The sequence below is a fragment of the Aplidium turbinatum genome, chromosome 15 (assembly GCF_918807975.1).
Source record: "Aplidium turbinatum chromosome 15, kaAplTurb1.1, whole genome shotgun sequence".
Taxonomy (NCBI): Eukaryota; Metazoa; Chordata; class Ascidiacea; order Aplousobranchia; family Polyclinidae; genus Aplidium; species Aplidium turbinatum.
Window position 1 is genome coordinate 1,160,901 of NC_137486.1, and position 21,948 is coordinate 1,182,848.

Sequence of the window (21,948 nt, forward strand, 5' to 3'; positions counted from 1 at the left end):
ACAGAAGGATTATGGTTGAAGTTTCAAAAAATTTGGCAAATAGGGAACTAGCCGAGAAAGACTGTACCCGAATAGGGAACTAGCCGAATCAGACTAGCCAAAACGGGCCATTCCGAAGCATTTTACATAATGCAGAATTATAGTGCAAACTGAAAACAATTTATTTTTTGAAAACGGATAGATCATTTTCCTACAATTTTATCTCTACATAATAGCTTATTGATTGCAGGTGGGTACTTTTTCATGGGTGAGAAGAGGTAAAAGCATCATTTTGAACATAAATTAATGGTCAACAATGTCAACATTCCAATGTTTATGATCACTAAGCATAGTACCTACTTATTTTCACTGTTTTCATGATAAATCATTGTTGAATTTTCTCTGACCTACATTAAGGACTTGAGATTATTTGCCAAAAATGACCAAAATGTTACATTTTAAAAACATAAAATTTATAGTGAAGGAGTTTGATACTCAAAGATTTTATTTCATGAAATGAAAGAATAAATGGATGTGTTTGTCTGGTATAAATTTCAGCATGACCATAAAATGCCCACGCGGTCATTCAGGGCTCTAAACATAGGGGTAAAAAAGGGCCATTTCTGCCTGATAGGGTTTTCAGACCCCTATAAGATCTCTGTTAATGGCACCACAACTCCTAAATTCAAGTTGGCAGAAGAAAAGTTTCCAAATATTACAAATAATTAGGTTTTAGAGAAATATTTTGATTGGTTTGGGTGGTAGAAGCATTTGAAAATTGAAAAAATCACTTATACGAGGCAAAAAAACAGGATTTTGATGACCCACCTAACACTTATGCATCAAGAGATGTTGTTTGTTACTATTGAATTGTGTAGTATAGTTGATAATGAACTAGCACAGCAACTTTTAGTCTTCTACCACAATTACAAGAAAAGTTATGGAGCTCTGAAAATGGCTGAAATTGCTATTCGCTACCCCCCCAAGTCAAAAACGAGGGTAGCGTCTGAAATTCAAATGGCCGCTATGGGAAAACCGTTTGAGATATTGATCTAAAACTTAAGATTCTTTCGTTTGGTAGCCTAAGGTATAGTATGACAACTTTTCAGAAAAGTCTGAGAGGTGCCATATACATGGGTGGCTGAGTTGATATGGAATGACCCTAATAGCCGAATTGACGTTATAGACGAACTACCGCAAACTATTCCACAACTGTGATTTGATTAAAGAAAGAGGTGTATAATCCAATCAGGGTTACTGTGTACCACCAAACTGACAAAAGGCACGCAGAAAATACAGTAAGCAAAGAAATTGTTGTAAAAAAATAACCTACAGCGAAAGGTACAGGAAGTTTGCGCAATACAGCTCGTTACATAGAGTAGTAGAGAAGTTCATTGTTTATTAGCAAAAAAGGCATTGATCTTGAGCTGTTTCGGATTTGACACAGCTGTAGAGCTGCTTTTTACACGTGATAGTTTTTCACGCGGGAAAAAAAGTTAATTCAGTTAATTAGTTTATACAGTACTGCACGTACAACTGTTGCTTTGAGTTGTTTAAAGGTCAACTGTAGAGCTGCTTTTTACACGTGATAGTTTTTCACGCGGGAAAAAATTTAATTCAGTTAAAGTCCCTGCTGAGAACGACGTGGCAAAATAAAGGGAAGACATTTTGCAAGCAGCAGCGCTAACTGGATTAAAAGACTGACCGTTCGTGGTGAAGGTGATAGCTTAAAGTGACGTTATAAACGAACAAAAGAGGTCTGGGGACCAATAAAGGGTGCTGTTACATGCGAATTGACGTTATAGGCGATGCTGTTATAGCCGAACTGCAATGTACGTAAAAGATAGGAATTCTGCCGGGACCGAGCGAAATGTGACGTAATAGGCGAATTGACGTTATAAACGAAGCCGTTATAGGCGAATTCTACTGTATTAGCAAAGTTATGCCACGCATCGATCAACTGGTGAAAGATAAACGAAAACAAAAATCTCATTAAATTTAGTTGTATTGTGTTTGTGTTTAGTTGTGTCTTTTTCTTTGTTATTCTGATGCGTTCTGTGCTGTGTGGTGTAATGGACTCTGTGATGTTCTGTTGGTAATTTTGCTACTTTTGCTGACTTTACATCCAGATTCATCATCTTGCAAATAATTTAATATTGGATCAAATTAGTTGTTTTGAAAATAGTGGTACGTGTTGACAATCCGTGGTGGCTAAGTGGTACGAGAACTTAAAAAGGTTGGGAACCCCTGCTTTACGCCATCACCTTCACCACGAACGGTCAGTCTTTTAATCCAGTTAGCGCTGCTGCTTGCAAAATGTCTTCCCTTTATTTTGCTACGTCGTTCGCAGCAGGGACTTTAGTTAACTGAATTAACTTTTTTTCCGCGTGAAAAACTATCACGTGTAAAAACTTCTCTACTACTGTAGGCTATGTAACGAGCTGTATTGCGCAAATTTCCTGTACCTTTCGCTGTAGGTTATTTTTTTTTAAACATTTTTTTTGTTTACTGTATTTGTTTACTGTATTTGTTTACTGTATTTTCTGCGTGACTTTTGTGAGCTTGGTGGTACACAGTAAACCTGATTGGATTATACACCTCGATTATACAGTATACACCTCTTTCTTTAATCAAAAGACAGTTTTGGAATAGTTTGCGGTAGTTCGTCTATAACGCCAATTCGGTTATAACGTCAGTTTTTGCAATCCCCTAGAGGTGCCGTTATAGGCGAATTCTACTGTACAAGAAGTTATGGGGCTCTGAAAATGGCTGAAATTGCTATTTGCTATCCCCGCAAGTCAAAAGGGTAACACCCAAGGGTAACACCCGAAGTTCAAATAGTTGCCATGGAAAAACCGTTTCAGATATTGATCTTTAAACTTACGATTCTTTCGTTTGGTAACCTAAGGCATGGTATGACAACTTTTCTGCAAAATCTGAGAGATTCCATATACAATTACAAGATATCTTTATACAGTAGAACTCGATTAATCCGGATTCGATTTGACCGGCGATTCCATCCGGATTAGGCGAAGGTCCGGATTAACCGATGACGGTTCTATCAAGCATGACGTCACCTAGATAGAAGGGTATCGGTAAAAATCACCGAAATTGAACGCATTAGTGTGGTTATCTGCCAATTCCGAGACGCGCAATCACCACATTAGCGACCCAGTGATAGAGTTCTTTTGAAATGCAGTATGCATGTAAAATTACAAAAAAATCGGGAAAATCTAGATAAAGCGATAGAGAAAGCGCAACTTTTGTCCGGAATAGGCAAAGATCCGGATTAAATAATCCGGATAATCCAAAGCTGTTTCTCAAGAAAAAGATTACAAATCATTTGTACTTCCAGTTTTATCCGGATTAGGCGAAGATCCGGATTAACCGAATCCGGATTAACCGAGTTCTACTGTATTAGCTGTTTTCATATAGAATTACCTAAAATGAAGTGACAAAGTGAATATGTCAGGTTAGCTGGTGCTGGAGTATAATGTCACCAACGATCAAGGCGTGCACACTCAGCTAGCTTCACAGCTTGAAATGAAATAGAGCATTGCCTACACCATTTTTGAAGTAGCTTGTAATAATAAATAGGTGGTGTACTGTATCCCATTTTGAAATATATCAGACAAATGGTAGTCTTACAAAAGTTTGTATTTGCAGACGCCATGTCAACTTGCAACTTCTATCAGCTTTATTCGAAAGTGGTATTTCAGTTTTTATTTCATTGCTGGTAAACAAGCCAAAAGGTGAATTGGCACTGACATCTTGCACTGTGGTTGGATTGTCGGATTGGTACACTATGTTTTACAATCCGAAAATAAAGTATACTGAGACAATATTTTGTGCACAGGAAGCTGTGTATCCTTTGTAAGTTCAAATTATAGTTTTGCTGTAACATTAAATTACATTACATCTACAAATTAACGGAAGTATAATTGAAATGTTCTGTTGGTTATTTGTAGCCTTGCACTGTATTTTAAAGTCTATTCTGATGTTGGAAAAACATGATTGCCAGCTAAGTCAAGAGGTTTTTTTTTCATTTTGTTTAAATGTTTGCTAGCTTAGCAGTTAATTGTAGGCTAATGTTCAAGCAGCGTTTTTGGTTTGCTGTTTTTTCTGAGTAATTCTCTCACTGCAGTATATACTACTTAAGTGTAACTTCACTCTACGTCTACATAATCTTACGATTTCATCAAATACAGTTTGGTACTGAACAGAATCACCGTTCAAATACCATTTTGTTTCCACTAGTAGGAGTGGTCTGTTATTTCCTTTACAGTATTTGGTCTGCTACTATTTGAAGAGTGCTTTGCAGAGAATCCGATTCAGAGAAAGCCTTTTTTGGAGAACTCTAAAATTCCACAGCGGCATCTGTTTTTTCAAATGAATTACCTTCTAATAGAGGTTAACCAAGTAGAGTGTCAGCAAAAAAAACTCTACTAAACAAGAAAAAACAGTTATCCAATGGCGTTTCATGATTAACAATAGAGATTAATTAAATAAACTCTTCACCAAAAAAAGCAGTGGTCAAACAGTGAGTAAGTAAGAAAAGTGTCAACTAAAGTCTCAACAAGAAAAAAATAAACAGTTATCAAGTGTTAAATGGCCTTCGAAACTACCGCGCCAGTAGGCCATGTTAGGGACAGCATCCACAAGCCAACATTTCTCCATTCCGATGGCATTTGAAATGTTTTTCTCTTCACTCGCATTTGCAATATTTTTTCAGCACCAAGGCAAACTATGAGCATCTCTGTTGACCTATAAAAACTTGAACACTAGCTCTACACCTACGTGGGAAGCAGTGCATTTAAATACAACTGCAAATATGTTTCAAGTCCTTGTTTGCATTGTTCTCTGAGTGAACACAAAGACACGATAGGTTATCAATTAAAAGATTTTTATAAACACAACTTATTAACTGATTTTTTGTTTTGGCTGCCAAGCGTGAGAATTTGGCCACCAGGAAACAGCTCTGGTAGGCCATGCTTGGCCTCCGGAAAAACAAACGAGCTTAACCCTTTCAGTGCGTGTACCCGGTGTTACCAGGTATAGCAACATGTCGGTGAAATGCATGTACCCGGTAATACCAGGTAGTCAGTTAAAACCTTGTTAAAAAAGCTAGTTATTGACTTGCACGCGCCAGCTTGGCTTGTTTCTATGCACTAGAAGTTATTTGTAGCTGTTTAAAAACGTCAAACTTTAAAATGTCGGGGAGCAATATGCGAGGTAGTCGATTCAATACGGAGGAAGCGGTAGGTCAGATTTTTGCTGACACAGACAGCCAGGACAATTTTGATATTGCTGATAGAGAAGATTCGTTTCCGCATGTTGACTATGACAGCCCGGGGAGTGATTGGCAATGTGATTTGAATGATTTTTATGATTTACATCTTGACGATGGATCCATGGATGTGTCTCCCGATTATGATGAAGAGGGTGGTCGTCGTCGTCGTGTGAGCCTCTGGGGCCGAGGGTCTATCCTTTTACCACCCCAGATTTGCGATGTTCCCGGACTACACTGGAAGGCTACTAAAGAGCAGCCAGTCTTTGGTTTCATCATCCATGACATGCAGACCTTCCACTCCATTAGATGGCTTGAAGATGGAACAGTCATTGATGATGTGGTATGCGGTCTGTTCCTCGGCACCACAGTCACAGGAGGAGGAAGAGGCCATTCCCCGTTGGTGCATGGTTGAGCGGAAAAGCCCGATGCCCGTACGAAGACGGTTGAGGCGCACCCATGCCTGTCTTGGTAGCCTTAGGCCGATGGGGCGTGTGTCGGCGTCGGGGCTGAACGAATAGAGTCTGGTGGCGTTTGACTTCCATTCAGAACTCCAGTTATGGGCAGCCCAAGTAGCCGCATTTATGGTCCGCCCAAGTTTGCCCTGACTGTCCAAGCCAGCCAGGCCTGTAGGCAGATAAAGATTGTTTTAGGGTTTACCACATAAAATTGGATTATTCTGTAGGGCCGGGGCCGGATTTAGGGCCGGATTTAGCTGATGGGGGGCCAGGGGCACTTTTAGATCGGGGGGCCCCCGTGCAAAAATTGTTTTAGCTCCGTCGGCGTGATAAACCACCTCTCTCCTCTACGTGTAGCCTACAGTAGCAGTAATCCAGCACTGCACAGCATTTTGCAGAAACTTCAAAGGCTGAAAAAAAAAACACAAAAGTACATTTTTTCTACGTCGGGGGTCCCTTCAAAAGGGGGCCCGGGGCATCTGCACCCTCTGCCCCCTCCCTAAATCCGGGCCTGGCTGCACCTGATGAAAAAACAGAGATTCATTAGACGTAACCTAAAGCCTATGAGTAATTGTCCAAATTATGCTCTCACCAAACTCAACAGCCTAAAGTTTGTACTGTGAAAGAAAGCAAAAACGTTTATTGAAAAGCATTAGCCTATGTGATAGAAGACTACAATCACTATGTAGCCTACAAACTATAACTATTTTTCAATGTATCTTTCATTTTTTACATGGTATTCTATGGTTCTTTTTGTCCGTTTTGTGTATTTTTATCCGTTTTCAGTAAACAACAAGACATTCCAACAACATTTTACTAGAAAAAAACTTTTTTTACAGATTTTCTAAAAATTGAAGCATCTAAAATGGCTGCCACGAAGTCACGTGACAATCTATCTGCGTAAAATTTTAAAATTTTCCTTTTTTTTATTAGTTCAACCTTTTTTAAATCTAAAACATAAAAGAAATTTTTAAAAAGCTCTAAGAGGAGCTTATTTTTTTCACATTCATTATGAAATGCATATTTTTTTTCTAAATTTTTTTTTTTAAATTTATTATTTTTTTTACCAGTTTCATTTTTTAAATGTTATTCAGTAATTGATTTTGTTCGTTTTGTGTATCTTTATCCATATTTAGTAAGCAAAAAGACTTTCTAACTACATTTCATTACAAAAAAACGTTTTCTTCACAAATTTTACAAAAATGAAAAAATCCAAACCATGACGTCACGTGACAATCTAACTGCGCAAAACTCTAAAATTTTGCCTGTTTTTATTAGTCCAACCTTTTTTAAAATCTAATACACAAAAAAAATTTTCAAAAAAGCTCTTGTAGTACTTTTTGTACATTCATTTGAAAATGCATATTTTTTCCTAAAAAAGAGCTTAGCACAGGGACTATACATACCTATAGCAGCGAAAGGGTTAAAGGCCTGCTAGAGTAGCCTAATTTGGCCTGCATCTAATGCGATTTGATATATTTCCACCATAGGAAATAAAGCAAACACAAATTAAAGTCAATGTTTGGTTTGTGACAATAGATTATAGCCTCTCCATTAAAACGTACATTATTTTCAGTTGTAACCTGTATATATTTATTTTTCTTTGTCAAAATGCAGAAGAAACGATGTTGTGGAAATAAAATACAGTGGCATAACCAACAAAAGGAAAACGTGGCAAAGCCATAATCGTTTAAGACATACATGCAAAGATCCAATTCCAAATTGCTCATCCATACTTGTTACATTTCGTTACAATCGCGTCCTTAAAACGTAATAAATTAATTTTATTAGCCCAGGCAAGCTTGTGGCTGGTGGACAGCTTTGCAGAATCAAAAGGTAAATGTGTACCTACTCTCCGCATACGAAGCAAAAATTTGTTTCGATGTTCAATCCACCTCATCTTGAGCTACTTGGTCTAGCACTCATGCTTGTTGCAGTCGCTCCTGCCAGTGATGATAATAAAAAAAATAAGGCAACTTGTAAGCTACGTCATACAGTTTAAGTTTTCAAAAACCATGCTAATTTTGACCAAGCATAGCACTGGCTGCATATGAGTATTGAATTATTTACTTGGGCACCAGAATTATTTGGAAATGATTGTTGGGATGAAAGACAAGTGGCTCCTTATTTCCCATCTTGTGAGTACCATCTGCACATAAGTAGATGAGAAACGAAACTTTCAACAAAGGGCCTGTACAGTCCACACGGACGGCACAGCTGCAAGGGGTAATGGATAAGTTCAGATACCATTCTGCAGCCTATAGAAAGCTACACAACAAGCAAGATCAAAGTTGTGGAGTAGCTTGCTTATACTAACCGGGTGGCGGGTACTCGTCATCCTCCTCGTAGACACCCACTGCAGATAGGCTAGCTATTCCCAACTACACACTAACCAGGTCTACCTTGAGCAGGAAGCACGGCATTGCCATGTTTGTGCAAGAGAGTCTGAAGTCGACCTTTGTCGACCAATCAACTGATGCCGAAATTAAGTGTGCATTTGTATCTCGGACGATCTACAAGCCCCCACCCTCGCGAATGTTGCCACCATCCCTTCCAACGTTCCCCTCCCCCAGTCTCTATGCTGGCGATTTCAACTGCCATCACACCGACTGGGGCTACAACAACACAAGTAGCGACGTAGAATCGCTGGCTGACTGGGCCTCTACAAACCATCATGCTCTCTTATTCAATCCAAAGAAACCAGCCAATTTCCACTCCAGTTGCTAGGGAACAGGGACAAACCCATTCGCCACCACCCTCTTCCAAGTGAAACCACACAAGTCTCCAGGGCCGGATAAGATCTGCCCTGAGCTTGTGCTCCTTGCTGGCCCTGCCCTCAAGTCCTGGTTACGTAGATTCCTCTCTTCCTTGCCTGCACCACCTCACAATTCCAAAAATCTGGAGAAGAGCTTTAGTACTTGCAATCCGTAAGCCTCACAAGCCACTAGAGGACCAAAGGAGTTGTCGTACGATATCCCTCCTCTGTGTTCCTTTCAAAATTCTCAAAAGGCTGATCTATGCCCCAGTCAACCCAATCGTCGACCCGCTCCTTCCAAAAGAGCAAGCTGGGTTTCGGTGCGGAAAATTCACTGTAGATCAGGTCACAGTCTTGACCCAAGACATTGAGGACTGCTTTGAGGCAAAAAAGAAGGCCGGTGCTGTCTTTCTAGGTCTCTCAGCTGCCTATGACACTGTATGGCATCGTGGCCTTACTTGCAAGCTGCTTTGCCTGCTTCCTGACTGACATATGGTCCATACTCCATATGATTATGGATTTATGGAATCGTATTGGAACCGATTATGGAATACTCCATACGATTATGGAACTTGTCAGGAACTGAAGCTGCACCCTCACCACCAGCAACTCACGGCAAAGCAGACTGAGACGTCTGAAAAACAGTGTCCCACAGAGATTGGTCCTGGCTTCACTTCTTTTCAACATCTACACCCACCACCTGCCAATCACGGTCTCCGCAAAATATAAAATGCGGACGACATGGCAATTCTGTACTCCACAAAGTCGTGGGAAAATCTGCTTGACACCTTGAGCCAGAACATGAAAATCCTTTCAGTTTATCTCCAGAACTGGTGACTGAAACTCATCAAAACCAATACTGTAGCTGCAGCTTTCCACCTACACAATCGGGAAGCTGATCGTGAGCTACATGTTCAGAACAATGGAAAATCTCTGTCCTTCTGCCTCAAACCAAGGTATTTTGGGGTGACACCAGACAGATCGCTCACATACCGCCACCATTTGATGTCACTGTGCAAGAAACTGACATCCCGCTTTGCGCTACTCAAACGTCTGGCAGGCTCCAGCTGGGGGACGAGGTCAGCCAGCTGCTCAACTTCAGCTCAACGAAGCTGATAGTGATAAACAAGATATCTATGCAGTTACTTGGGCGGACCATAAATGGAATTCAAGTACCACCAGACTCCATTTGTTCCTATTTGACAGGCATGAATGCGTCTCTCGTATGGGCGTCGGGCTTTTCCACTCAACCATGCACCAATGGGGAATGGCCTCTTCCTCCTCCTGTGAATGTGGTGCCGAGGAACAGACCACAGACTACATCATCAGTGACTGTACAATCTTCAAGCCACCTAACGGAGTGGAAGGTCTGCACATCATGGATGATGAAACCAAAGACTGGCTGCTCTCTAGTAGCCTTCCAGTATAGTCCAGAAACATCGTGAATCTGGGGTAGTAAAACGATAAACCCTCGGCCCCAGAGGCTCACACGACGACGATTGTTAGTTTGTCTGGTAAAAATTTCTTGCTGACCAGTGTTTTAGGTTGTTAATTCCCTAAAAGACCTTTTGCATGGGTATGGAATAGTAAACACAAAAACCGCCTACATAAATAATCCTTACAAATTCTCGAAAGTTCTCTGAATCGTTTGTCTCCAATAAAGGCTGTCTCCAAATTGGGATTTCTCCGAATTGGATTCGCTGAAACTTGTCATTCCGTCAAGCATTGCAGGCCACACACAACTTCAATAAGTTTTTCGCACATTGCTACAAATAAAATCAGAATCTAGCTAGAGCCCAAGTTTGTTCTATTGCCATTAATTATAGCATTGTTTCCTCACAATACAGATATTCCATTGTGTTTATATATTACCTGTTCTCTCTCTTACTGATGTTGTTGTTGCGACTTGTGGTATTATTCAAACTCATCAATCAAAGCATTACCAGGAAGATAGGAATGCAGTCGTTCTATGCCGCCATGTACTTTTATCCTCTTATTGTTCTTGTACATGCTCTTGCAGCTGGACTTGTTTGTGAGTATGTCATACATTTTTGGTATTTTCATACATTTCTTTATTTTAAATCAAAGTAACCATGTACGATTGTACGTATAGGCTATTATTTATGTATCAGTGATATCGGTATCAACTAAATTTTGCCTACGCAGAGGTCGATAATAAAAATGCAAAAAAATGCATTCGCTGCGGCTTTTTAACAATCAGCGAAGATATATACATTTTTTGAAGCAGGCTAGTAAAAGCGCCACACTGCTGTAGGAAACTGACAAGCTGTTTAAATGCTTGATATCTCACACTTCCAAGGTTTCTTGGGCACAAATTTTAGTATTGTTACTTGCAGTGATTCTTTCATTCAAACAAAACGTTTTGTTTCGACAGTGTTACTCGATTCTTAAATTGTAAAGTAGACTTAATTTCTCCAATACTTATCATCTGTGTTTCTTTTTGACTCTCAACGGAGCATAAAACTTGTGAAAGTTTTTTTGTCCATATGACATCAGGAAATTATATTTCAAATCAGCTTAATGACGTTACATCATCTTGACATTTTATCAAATAATAAATCAACAAATTCGATTATCATAGGTGAGTTGGTATGTGAAAAATAAATACTTATAACTTTGAAGTTCAGTAGAACAAAGTATCCACTAATCTATATGCGATTACCTACGGTATACATTAAAATTAATTTCTAGTTCATTAAAAACCTTAACAGCCTGTTTCACCTTAATACATGGGCGTCCAAACTACGACCGCGGGAAGTTTTTATTGGCTCGCGGCAAAGTTTGAAAATATAATTCAATATGGCCCACATAAGAAGCTTGAGCTCAACTCTGTTGCACTTTTCAGTTTAACACCAGATGGAGCCATCAATGGATACAGTGCTTCGCAACTGTTACCCTTACCAAACAAAATTAAGCAAAGAAAAACTTTTACCGTGAGTCACCAGAAATAGTAGCACCCAAGAAATGAAAGTTAGCAATTGAGTGTAGAAAATTTCCAACACGGTGAGAAAATGATTATTATTTCAAAGAAATGTAATCTCGCCAAACACATGTGGAAAACACGTTAAGTACAAAGCCTATTTTTAGTGGGAAGGTGTTTCATTTGATCAAAGTAATGGTCCAATTGAGTGAGAAAAATTGCACCAAAAATCAATTTAGATTTGAGATGAACAAAAAATGGTCCGATTAAGCGAGTAGTTCGATTAACCATGACCCAATTAAGTGGGGTTGATTGTATAACTGAAAACGTTTCGTGACTGCCTTCTCTACAATATGAGGCCTGCCAAGACTCACAAATAGCAAAATGTGGCTCGTAACTAAAAAACTTTAGGCACCCCTGCCTGAATAGGATCATCAGAAGTAACTTATTTAAATAAATTCTAGATTCTATTTGAATAAGTTCATTCTGATTTTTTTTAGGTAAAATAAGCTGTTAAGGTGTTTAGTGAACCACTGTAGTACCGTAACTAATTTTGATGTAACTCACTGTGCTTGGTTTTTCGCTTGGCATTGAGTACTTTTTGTAGCATTTATTGTGATAATACCGGTAACCTATACGTAGTAGTATCTCATATGAAGTACAAGTTGATATCATTTTTAAGGGTTAGCTTAGCTTTGCTCTTGACAGACTGACAGGGCATAACCTCTCCATGAGGATAAATCCATGGCCAGTATAATCAAAATTGGTTGATTATGATGAATTTATCTTAATATACCAAATCTGTATGTTCATTTAAGCACTTTTGTATGTTTAAGCAAGTAAATACAACTTGGTGAGATGAGTGCACCTACACCTGTTTAGTTGAACTTTTCAGCATTTACAGCAACTTGACAGCAAGTACACAATTTCGATACTTCAAACTTAGATTGTCTGCTTTAGCCCCTATCAGCACATGCGTTGACATTTTGTCATGCTCTTGCCCCGCACGCAGTAGCTCAGCAACACTCAGTGACAAAAGAGTAGTCCAGTCGCTGAACTGAAAAAAATGGTCAAACCCGAAAAAAAATAATACCAAGCTGAAACTTTGTCAGGAGGTTCGATTGGTGATGTGGAGTCACCAAAAAAAAAGCCCAATGATTCCCCCTTGGGAATAGCGAGTTTTGGCCATTTTTCCATAATGGCCGCAGCCCCCATAAGCCAAAAATTCGAAATCGTCTAAAATTGATGTTTTATACCTCATTCGAAAGATAATTTCATACTGAATCACTTTTACAAAAGAACTATGTTCAAAAAATGCACACATTTGAAGTTATTAGCCATTAAATGCGGACTATAAGGCAGAATCCACCATTAGGCTTTAGCCTGGTGTTTTCCGCACTAGATATAAAGTCAAGTGAACAGCACATACATATGGGCGACTCCAGACGCAAGCGCGACTATGATGATTATGTAATGTTTAGAGATTGGCTTGAACAACGCAATCCATAATTTACTTTTTCTGATGAGCATCTACATTCCTTGACATCCGGCTGGGTTTCTATATCTGGAGAAGATTTGGTTAATTGTGAGAGATCAGAAGATATAGGAGCAATCATTCAAAAAACATTGGATGGTCAAAGTTTAGCAACTGCAACTATTCAACACAAAACCTGCATTAAACCACTTGAGGTACTTGGAATTTTTGTAAAGATAGACAAGGAACACGTAAATGTCATTCCAATCATTCATTTTACAAGACTGGCCGCTATTGCAGAACGTGAAGACGATGTTGAGAAGTAGCCTACTTTTCATTCAAAATGATACCATATCCTCCTTCACTGTTGAAGCCTTGAAGGATGGACTTATGAGAAAAGCTGATAAAGTTGCTTTGAGAACAGCACTAATGAATGATACAGAAGCTGTTGGTAATTGGACCCGATTGTATGCTGTTGATGGAGGTACCCTACTTCACAGAGTCAGATGGTTGAAAGACTCAACATTCGCTGAATTGGCTCAACTCTATGTATCTTATGATGGAAGATACTATGGTTCTGCTCATGTTATCTTTGATGGATATAAATACGCTTCTACTGTACAAAGTCATATGAACATATTAATTGACAAACTGCTAGTAAAAAGTGTCTAAATGTTGAAGTGGCGTCTATCAATTCTGTACCAGCTACACAAGATTGTTTTCTTTCGAATGAACACAACAAAGCTCTATTTATTGATCTGATTTCTGAGAGTTTGAAGAAAGATGGACAGCAAGTAACTACGGTGAACTGTGATGGTGATGCTGACACTGAAATTGTGGAAACAGCAATCAATCTTTCTGCAAGCAGACGAAATCCTATTGTTGTTGTAGCCGACGACACAGACATCATTGTTATGTTACTTTATCATTGGAAGGGAGATTTTCAAGATGTTGTATTTTTCCAAGAAAGGGCTCAGAAGGGATGGAGCATGAAAATTGTACCACCTCCACTGGAGACAATCAGAAAGCATCCTCTGTTTGCATGGTCCGGCTGTGATACTGTTGCATGGTTCCGGCTGTGATGCATAGTCGGCCTGTGATACTGTTTCGGCTCCATTTGGAAAAGGAAAAGTAAGCTTTCTCAAGCTTGTGAAAAAATCTGATGAACTGAAAGATTTATCCATAAAACTGAGCGATGTTTGGGAAGACCAAGCTCAAATTGCAATGTTAGCAGAACCAACCTTTGTAGCAATGTATGGTGGAAAGAAATTTGAAACCTTAACGAATCTCAGGTTAGTTTTAATAGTATTGGCTCAGTCAGTTATTGTTTGTGTATACATATGTATTTCTCACTGAAGATCACTTTATATTACCCTAGTAGCCTATAGAAAGTTAAAGAACCACATAACAAATCAGCATTTTAGCACGAATCTCAAAGACATTGCATTTGTGAATAAGGGTGCAACATTTTAAGTACCGGTAATTAACGCAGAAGAGAGGCAATTTAAGATAATTTCCTTGATCTTTTAAACATCCCTGTAATAAGTTATTATTTCATATACCTTCCATTACTAATTTTACTTTGGACATAGTGATAGAAAGTATATGGAGATGGCAACCCAGGGTGTGTTAGAACCAGAAAAATGCCATCAACAATCAGAGCAGCTCATTACCATGCTCTTCGTGCACATCATCAAGTAACCATATGGAAATTTTTAAGCAATAGGGAAATAGAGTCAAAGGAAGAGGAGTGGGGCTGGAAACTTCAAGACAACAATTATTCTCCAATAATGACGGACAATAAAGTTGCTCCAGAGTGTCTCCTGCAGATTATAAGATGCAAATGCCAATCAACGAAGAATCAGTGTGGTACAAAGAGATGTTCATGTAAGAAGCATGGCCTCAGTTGTGTAGCAACATGCAGTGGTTGTCATGGTGAAGGATGTGAAAATAAAGAGGTAAACAGTCCTTCACTTCAATGTTTTCTAATTTCTTGGACAATCAAGCTTTTAGTCAATTAAGATGAAAATAAGCGTATTTCGCCATAATTCATTAGGCTACAACAGAAGCAAGTCATGTGACCATCATTTTAGTTGTATGGAGTGACTTCAACTATTTATAGGCTATGTCTGGTGACATGCAGTCAGATCAGATATTTCATAAAGATCAATATTATTAATTTTAGATACTCGAAGTTTACGAATCAAGTGATGATGATAACGACGATGATGATGGACGGAATATCTTTGATTTATTCTAGTATAAAATATGCAACATTTTTACATAATTTCTACAATTTTGCTATTTACCGGTCAACATTTTTTCAGTGTGGTGTATTTTAATGCCAAAAATATGTTAATATTGGTTTGGGAGTAATTCAGGATAAAATATTGCAAAAATTATAGATTCAGCAATTTTTGAATTTCTACACCTACAATTGGTTTAAATTTTCCACTTTTATGGAGACTTTTTGTTTATACATTAGGTTTTCCTAATACAGTTTGAGGAGTAACTTCGGATGGGAAATTGTGCACTTTTTTGTAAGCTTTGGTTTAACCATGGAGTAATTCATTGCTTGTCACTCCTCACAAAAATCCACCAGGCTAAAGCCTAATGTTGGATTCTGCCTTATAGTCCGCATTTAATGGCTAATAACTTCAACTGTGTGCATTTTTTGACCATAGTGGCCAGTCGGCAGCCGTTTCGGCAGCCGTTTCAGCCGTTGTCGGCAGACCAGTCGGCAGCCGTGGCCGAGTGGTTAGCGCGTTGGGCTCGCAGTCGAGAGCCTGCATGTTCGACTCCAGCTACCCGCACTTGCTGTTGTTTCTCTGGGCAAGAAACTTTACGATAATTGCCTCTACCTAGTGATCGATTTCGAGTAATCGGTAGTACCAAATTTAAGTCATAAGTAGAGTAGACAACCGGAAACAGTCATTGCCGTCGGCTGCAGCGTGGGTCAGGTGTACGTCGGAAGGCGTACACCGATGCATAGCGCTCAAGTCCGCTTTCCCGCAATGCAGGATAAAGATAAACAAACAAACAAACATAGTTCTTTTGTGAAAGTGATTCAGTATGAAATTATCTTTTGAATGAGGTATAAAACATCAATTTTAGACGATTTCGAATTTTTGGCTTATGGGGGCTGTGGCCATTATGGAAAAATGGCCAAAACTCACTATTCCCAAGGGGGAATCATGGGGCTTTTTTTTGGTGACTACACATCACCAATCGAACCTCCTGACAAAGTTTCAGCTTGGTATTATTTTTTTCCGGGTTAAATCATTCAGCGACTGGACTAGATGGCTTCTGAGTTGCTTACTGTTGTAGAGATTTCAAAATGGTGACCTGTTTTCACAATGAGTTATTTATATTTCACCTTAATCGCCACATGTGTTGACAAAATGTCAATTGTCAACAATCAAAAACAATAGATAGTCTTGAAAATAGGGAGGTTGAAATCACTTTGTAAAAGCTGGCTGTTATCGCATATAAATAGCCGGCTGCTTTTAAGAAAGTTGCACATGCAATCGTGCATTCTCTTCAATTCCAGTCATTATATTTGCATCTCATGGTCTGATTTGCAGTTATTTACTTGAAAATCTTACATGGTAAGAACATGGGTCCCATTCAGCATAAAATCATTAAAAGAAAACGCTAAAATTGCTGTGCAAATTGCAGATTAAAAAATTGCACGAAGCAGGCAGACACTAATTATAAGCAGGCAGACACTAAAATCAAATTCCATATTCAATTCGGCATTACACCCATTTAAAAAATGCTTGTTTTTGGTGTAAAAACAAGCTATTTAGTTTTAAGTTTGATGAGATCATCACCAGTCAAAAAAAAAAAAACAATTTGACGAACACTTGCAGTATTGGTCACCAAGTGATCAACATGTATTGTGGTTCACTTTTTGTTGGGCACTGTGGAGTGTGGACGGTACATGACATTTGGGTGAAATCCTCTTAGGCGAGACCATGTGGGCGATGACCGAAGTGGGCGACAGACCATGTGGGCAACATTAGCAAATGTTTAGCCGTTTGAAGCGGTGGTGACCTATATAATTTACCTAGTTGCTTTGCGGTGTCACGGCAGTCACGTCACACTCACAGTCCATCCCTATGGAACTTCATCAACGCTCTTCATAAAATCCAAAAGTTAGTAGTTACGTGATGTGGACTACGAACGAATGATCACTGGATACGAACAGCCAGCGAACGAAGAAAATACAAAGAAGCTGATAACCGCATTATGCGCCTCGTTGACCGATTTATTGGCAATGGACATGATCCACCACAGACTATGTGGACTTCTTAAGAGACACAAGTCATAATTTTAACTTGTGCACTTAAAATAAAATCATTTACTGCAGCAATATCTACTGGTTTGCATGTGGTTAGTACAGCAAGCTGTGTCCTCTGCTACTGAACACCAACTGATATTTTTAATGCGAATGCTCTAGACCAGGGGTCGGCAAACTTTCTGTACTACTGGGCCAAATCTACAAACTTCCGGTAACGTGCGGGCCGCATAAATTTCAACCTATAAACAATCGCCACATTATCCTTAAAATCATGGCGCGCCTGCAACTCCTATTTCTGTGTCTATTGCACAATGAGACGTGTTTGTTGCTGTTTCATATTTATTATCAAACACGTATTAAAACGCAATGCATGGTTTTTATTTACTTATCATTTATCAATGTGAAAGATGATGTTGTTTCTGTGTCATGGCCAAGGTGTTTAAATCAACTGGCAACTTTGTTGATGATATTTGCAATACGTCATTCAAATGACGATCTGACAGGCGAGTGCGAAGTTTATTCTTTGCGTAATTCATTTTTGAAAAAAGCTGCTCACACGCAGTGGTGCCACGGCTTGTGTTTTAGCACAAGATCTTGTGTTTTTACTTTTCATCTTGTGCTCTTGTGCTTTCCGATCAATTTTGGACTAAATCTTGTGTTTTTTAATCAAAGTCAAGTTAAACGTTGCTACCATGGTTTGAGTTTGGTAGAGAATTAAAGACTGGCACTACAAGGATTTAGTAACTAGGTTTCTAGTACCGTACTTAGGCATATTGACCGATTTTACATATTGAGTTAGCAAGCCTGACAAGATGAGCTAAAAATTTGATCTGAAGAGAGTACGATATGTGCTCGTCGCCAGACTTGTGTTGATAGATAACAAGAGCAACGAAAAGAGTACATCAGCATTCAGCATCAAATAATGACAATCATTCACCAATTCACAAAACAAAAAAGTGGTAGAAACAGCATTTTAATTGTCAAATGGTTGAATGATCCTGATTTTAAAAGTTCAATACAAGAAGACAAAACTGATCGATATGCAGCCTTTTGTAAGATTTATGATATTAAATTAAAGACCACGAATTGAAATCTTGAGACAGTGATAAATAAGCATGTATCTTCTCTAAACTGTTGATTTCAGAGTCATGTTATTCTTCAAATTGGCACAAAATGGGTCGCAAAGGTTCAATTTTGCAACCTTGTGCTTTTGTATTCAAATCTTGTGCTTTTTTTTCTTAAATCTTGTGCTTTTTCTAAATTTGCTGTGGCAGCATTGGCTCACAGCAATATGTGCTTCCAAACATGCACAATATTGCACATTACACGTTTTGCATTGTCATACAGATGAGGATAGGTGGATTTATGGACATATTCTTTATAAAAGTTGGCAATTGGAACTGAATCGTGGAAAATTACTGCAGAAATCAGTTTCGCTTCTGTTACGTTGTAATTACACATAATCAATAAGTGCTTTCGCTTGCGTCATTCCTCGACAGTGGGGTAGCCTACATAATTTTGAGTAACGTCAGACCATAATTTTGAGACATTTTGTAGCGTACATGGAGTTACCGAGTAAATTCGGGACACATGTTAAAGGGCTTTTTGTTATGATATAAAATAAATTCATGCGTAGATACTGATGAAACTTTAGTTTATGCACTAAAAGTAAGATCGTTCGAGGGCCGCAAAAAGTTTGTCCGCGGGCCGCAGTTTGCCGACCCCTGCTCTAGACGCTGCGTAGGTGCATCAGCAGTTTACAGAACACATTGTGACTGACAGTCATTACCTTTTAAGACTTGAAATCACATGGAATCAGAACTTTGCAGTGGTTGCCGGATGATTCTGCTGCCTGTCGCTTATACCGAAAAATGTTTCAACAGAATGCATCATCAGTAATCAGCATCAGTATTACGACTGACAAGTTTCAACAACAGTTAGGGAGCTTTCATAACTGACTTCAACCGCTTTTCAGCTATTCTTCTCGGGAGGTCTTCGTTTGTCTCTTTTCTGAAGGGTTTCTCTTAAGCTTCACAATAAACCATGACGCCACAAAGCATCTAGATCAGTGGTTCTTAACCTTTTTTCTATCAAGCCCCCCTTCAATAATGGTCATGTGCCTCGCCCCCCCCCTAGATTTTAAATAAGTATCATACCAGAAAAATTGCATTTTTGTCTGATTATTGTACACATCAGTGAGATACTTGACACTGCTTCTTAGCGACTAGATTTTTAATGCGAGGTTTACCTCCAGAGAGTGAAAAACGTAAGTCTCCTTCAACTCTCAGCCTGTTTCTGTACTTGGTCTTGATAGAAACGAAAGCAGAAAATGCAGCTTCACAAAGATACGTGGATCCAAACATTGTTAGAATTCGAAGAGCCCGAGTTGCGATAAGAGGGTAAACAGGAAGGTAATTGGCCCAGAACATTTCAAGTTCCAGTTCTTTGAATTCTTTTTTAGCTGTGGAGTTGAACTTCATCTCAAGAAACTCTTCTTGTCCTTCTTCGAAAATATCAACTACTTCGCATTGAAACGGGTTTCTGATGAACTGCCAGGTTTCACGCTTCTCATCCAGATCTGGAAAGTATTTGACAAACTTCGCTTTCAATTCATTAAAGTGGGTTTCTATTTGTTTCTTCAACTCAGACTCAAAGTTACCATCTTTAAGAGCAGAATCCAAGTTACTGAAGCTCGCTGGATTTCTTTGTTCAATTCGACTCTTCCAGAGGTCGAGTTTGGCTATATAAGTTCGAATGATGTCATGATGCTTAATGATGTTGATGTTTTTTCCTTGAAGCTTAAGGTTGAGAGTATTCAATGCTTCGAAGATGAAGACATTAAAGTAATTAAAAAAATTGAAATTGTTGTAGAGCTCGCGCCCCCCCTGAGAGATGCTTCACGCCCCCCTGGGGGAGCGCGCCTACCCGGTTAAGAACTACTGATCTAGATCTTCTTCTTGCGTTTGAGGCCGCCACAGATCACGTTGTTACATCCAGGCGCAGCAGCCAATGGATTGTGTGTTCATCGAGCATTGTTAGGTCCACATGTCTATCTTGTGGTTGGTATACAGGACATTGATAGATAATGTGATGTGCAGTTTGAAAATCTGAGCCACACGCACAAGATGGTGAATCGGCGAGGCCCCACTGGAACGTGTTGCTGCTAAAACGGCCCACTCCAGTCCGCAGGCGATTGAGCTTCACCCATTCCTTTCGAGGTAGTTCTGCTCCAGGTGGGGTGTTGGTATTGGGAAGGACTGTGAATTGGGTTGGTCTCGCAACTTCTCTCCATTCACGGTTCCAAACTTCGGAAATGTGGAAGTTTGATTTGCACATAGCTGCAGCATGTTGGGAGAATGGGCGTCGAGATTTCAAGCGCCGGGGCTTTTGGGAGTGCGAGTTTAGAACAATCTGGTTGAGGAGGTGGTCATCCCTTGACATAGATTGTAGGACCAGACTACGTACGTGGTTTTCCCTACAAAGTCTACCTGGGGCGATGCCTGATAGTACCAGCAGAAAGTCAGTGGGAGTTGGAAGCAGGCAACTGGTGATTATTCTCATGGTAATGTTGAGGGCAGTGTCAATTTTGGAAGTGTGTACGCTGCGGCACCAAGTGGGGGAAGCATATTCGGAGGTGCTGTAAACAAGTGCAAGAGCACTTGTACGGAGTGTGGATGTACTAGCACCCCATGAAGTTCCAGCTAGGCATCTCAGCAGGTTGTTGCGTGCTGATAGCTTAGCATGGTGTTTGTAGGTTAATTGTCGGTCGAGCTTCACTCCTAGGTAGGTGGGACACGGGTTGTGTGGGAGTGGTTTTCCGTTCGAGAGAGACTGTGGGAGTGGGTTCCGGTCCGAGAGAGACTGACAATTGGAGCGTAGATTCCATGTTGCAAAGATGAACATGTGTGACGGTGGTCTTTGCCAGACTCAGTTTCAGCATCCACAGTTTCAGGTAGTCTACGATTTGGGCCATGTCATCTGTAAGTGCTTCCTCTACCACATGCCAGGACTTGTCAGAATTGAGTACCATCAGCATAGCCGTACTGGCGTGATGTAGTCTGTGGCGGTACTACGACAGTTTATCGAACGACAGTTCATCGAACGACAGTTTATCGAACGACAGTTTATCGAAACGACAGTTTATCGAACAACAATTCATCGAACGACAGTTTATCAAAACGACAGTTTATCGAAACGACAGTTTATCGAACGACAGTTTATCGAACGACAATTTATCAAACGACACAGGGCCGTAGCCAGATCGCAGAGCAAGGGGGGCCAACTTTTTTTAAGGAGGGCCGAAAAAATTTAAATGGGCAAAATCATTATAAATGTAGCTGTTGCTCTTGAATGTTTGGATTTTGCCAGGGGGGGCGAATTTGTTTTTAGGGGGGGGCGAGGCCTCCCTGGCCCCCTGTTGGCTAGGGGCCTGGAACAACAGTTAATCGAAAACCTAACCCCTAACCCCCAACCACTAACACCTAACCGTAACCCTACCCCTAACCCTTAACCCCCAACTCCTAACCCCTAACTCCTAACCACTAACTCCTAACCACTAACCCTAACCTTAACCCTACCCCTTAACCCCTAACCCTACCCTTAACCCCTAACCCTTAAACTCCAACTCCCAACCACTAACCCCTAATTCTAACCTTAACTCTTAACCTCTAGCCCCTAACTCCTAGCCCCTTCGATGAATTGTCGTTCGATGAACTGTCGTTTCGATAAACTGTCGTTCGATGAACTGTCGT

The 21,948-nt window shown here is 39.8% G+C and overlaps 1 protein-coding gene across 2 annotated transcripts in view; it reads left to right on the top strand.

The window, feature by feature from the left end:
• LOC145784625 (JNK1/MAPK8-associated membrane protein-like) overlaps positions 1 to 21,948 on the top strand; it is a 102,020-nt gene that overhangs the window by 57,953 nt on the left and 22,119 nt on the right. For both annotated transcript variants that reach the window (XM_082596491.1, XM_082596492.1), the window contains exons 3-4: positions 3,646 to 3,852; positions 10,327 to 10,511. In XM_082596491.1, the coding sequence (XP_082452617.1) occupies positions 3,646 to 3,852; positions 10,327 to 10,511 (392 nt within the window). The remainder of the gene's footprint in view (positions 1 to 3,645; positions 3,853 to 10,326; positions 10,512 to 21,948) is intronic.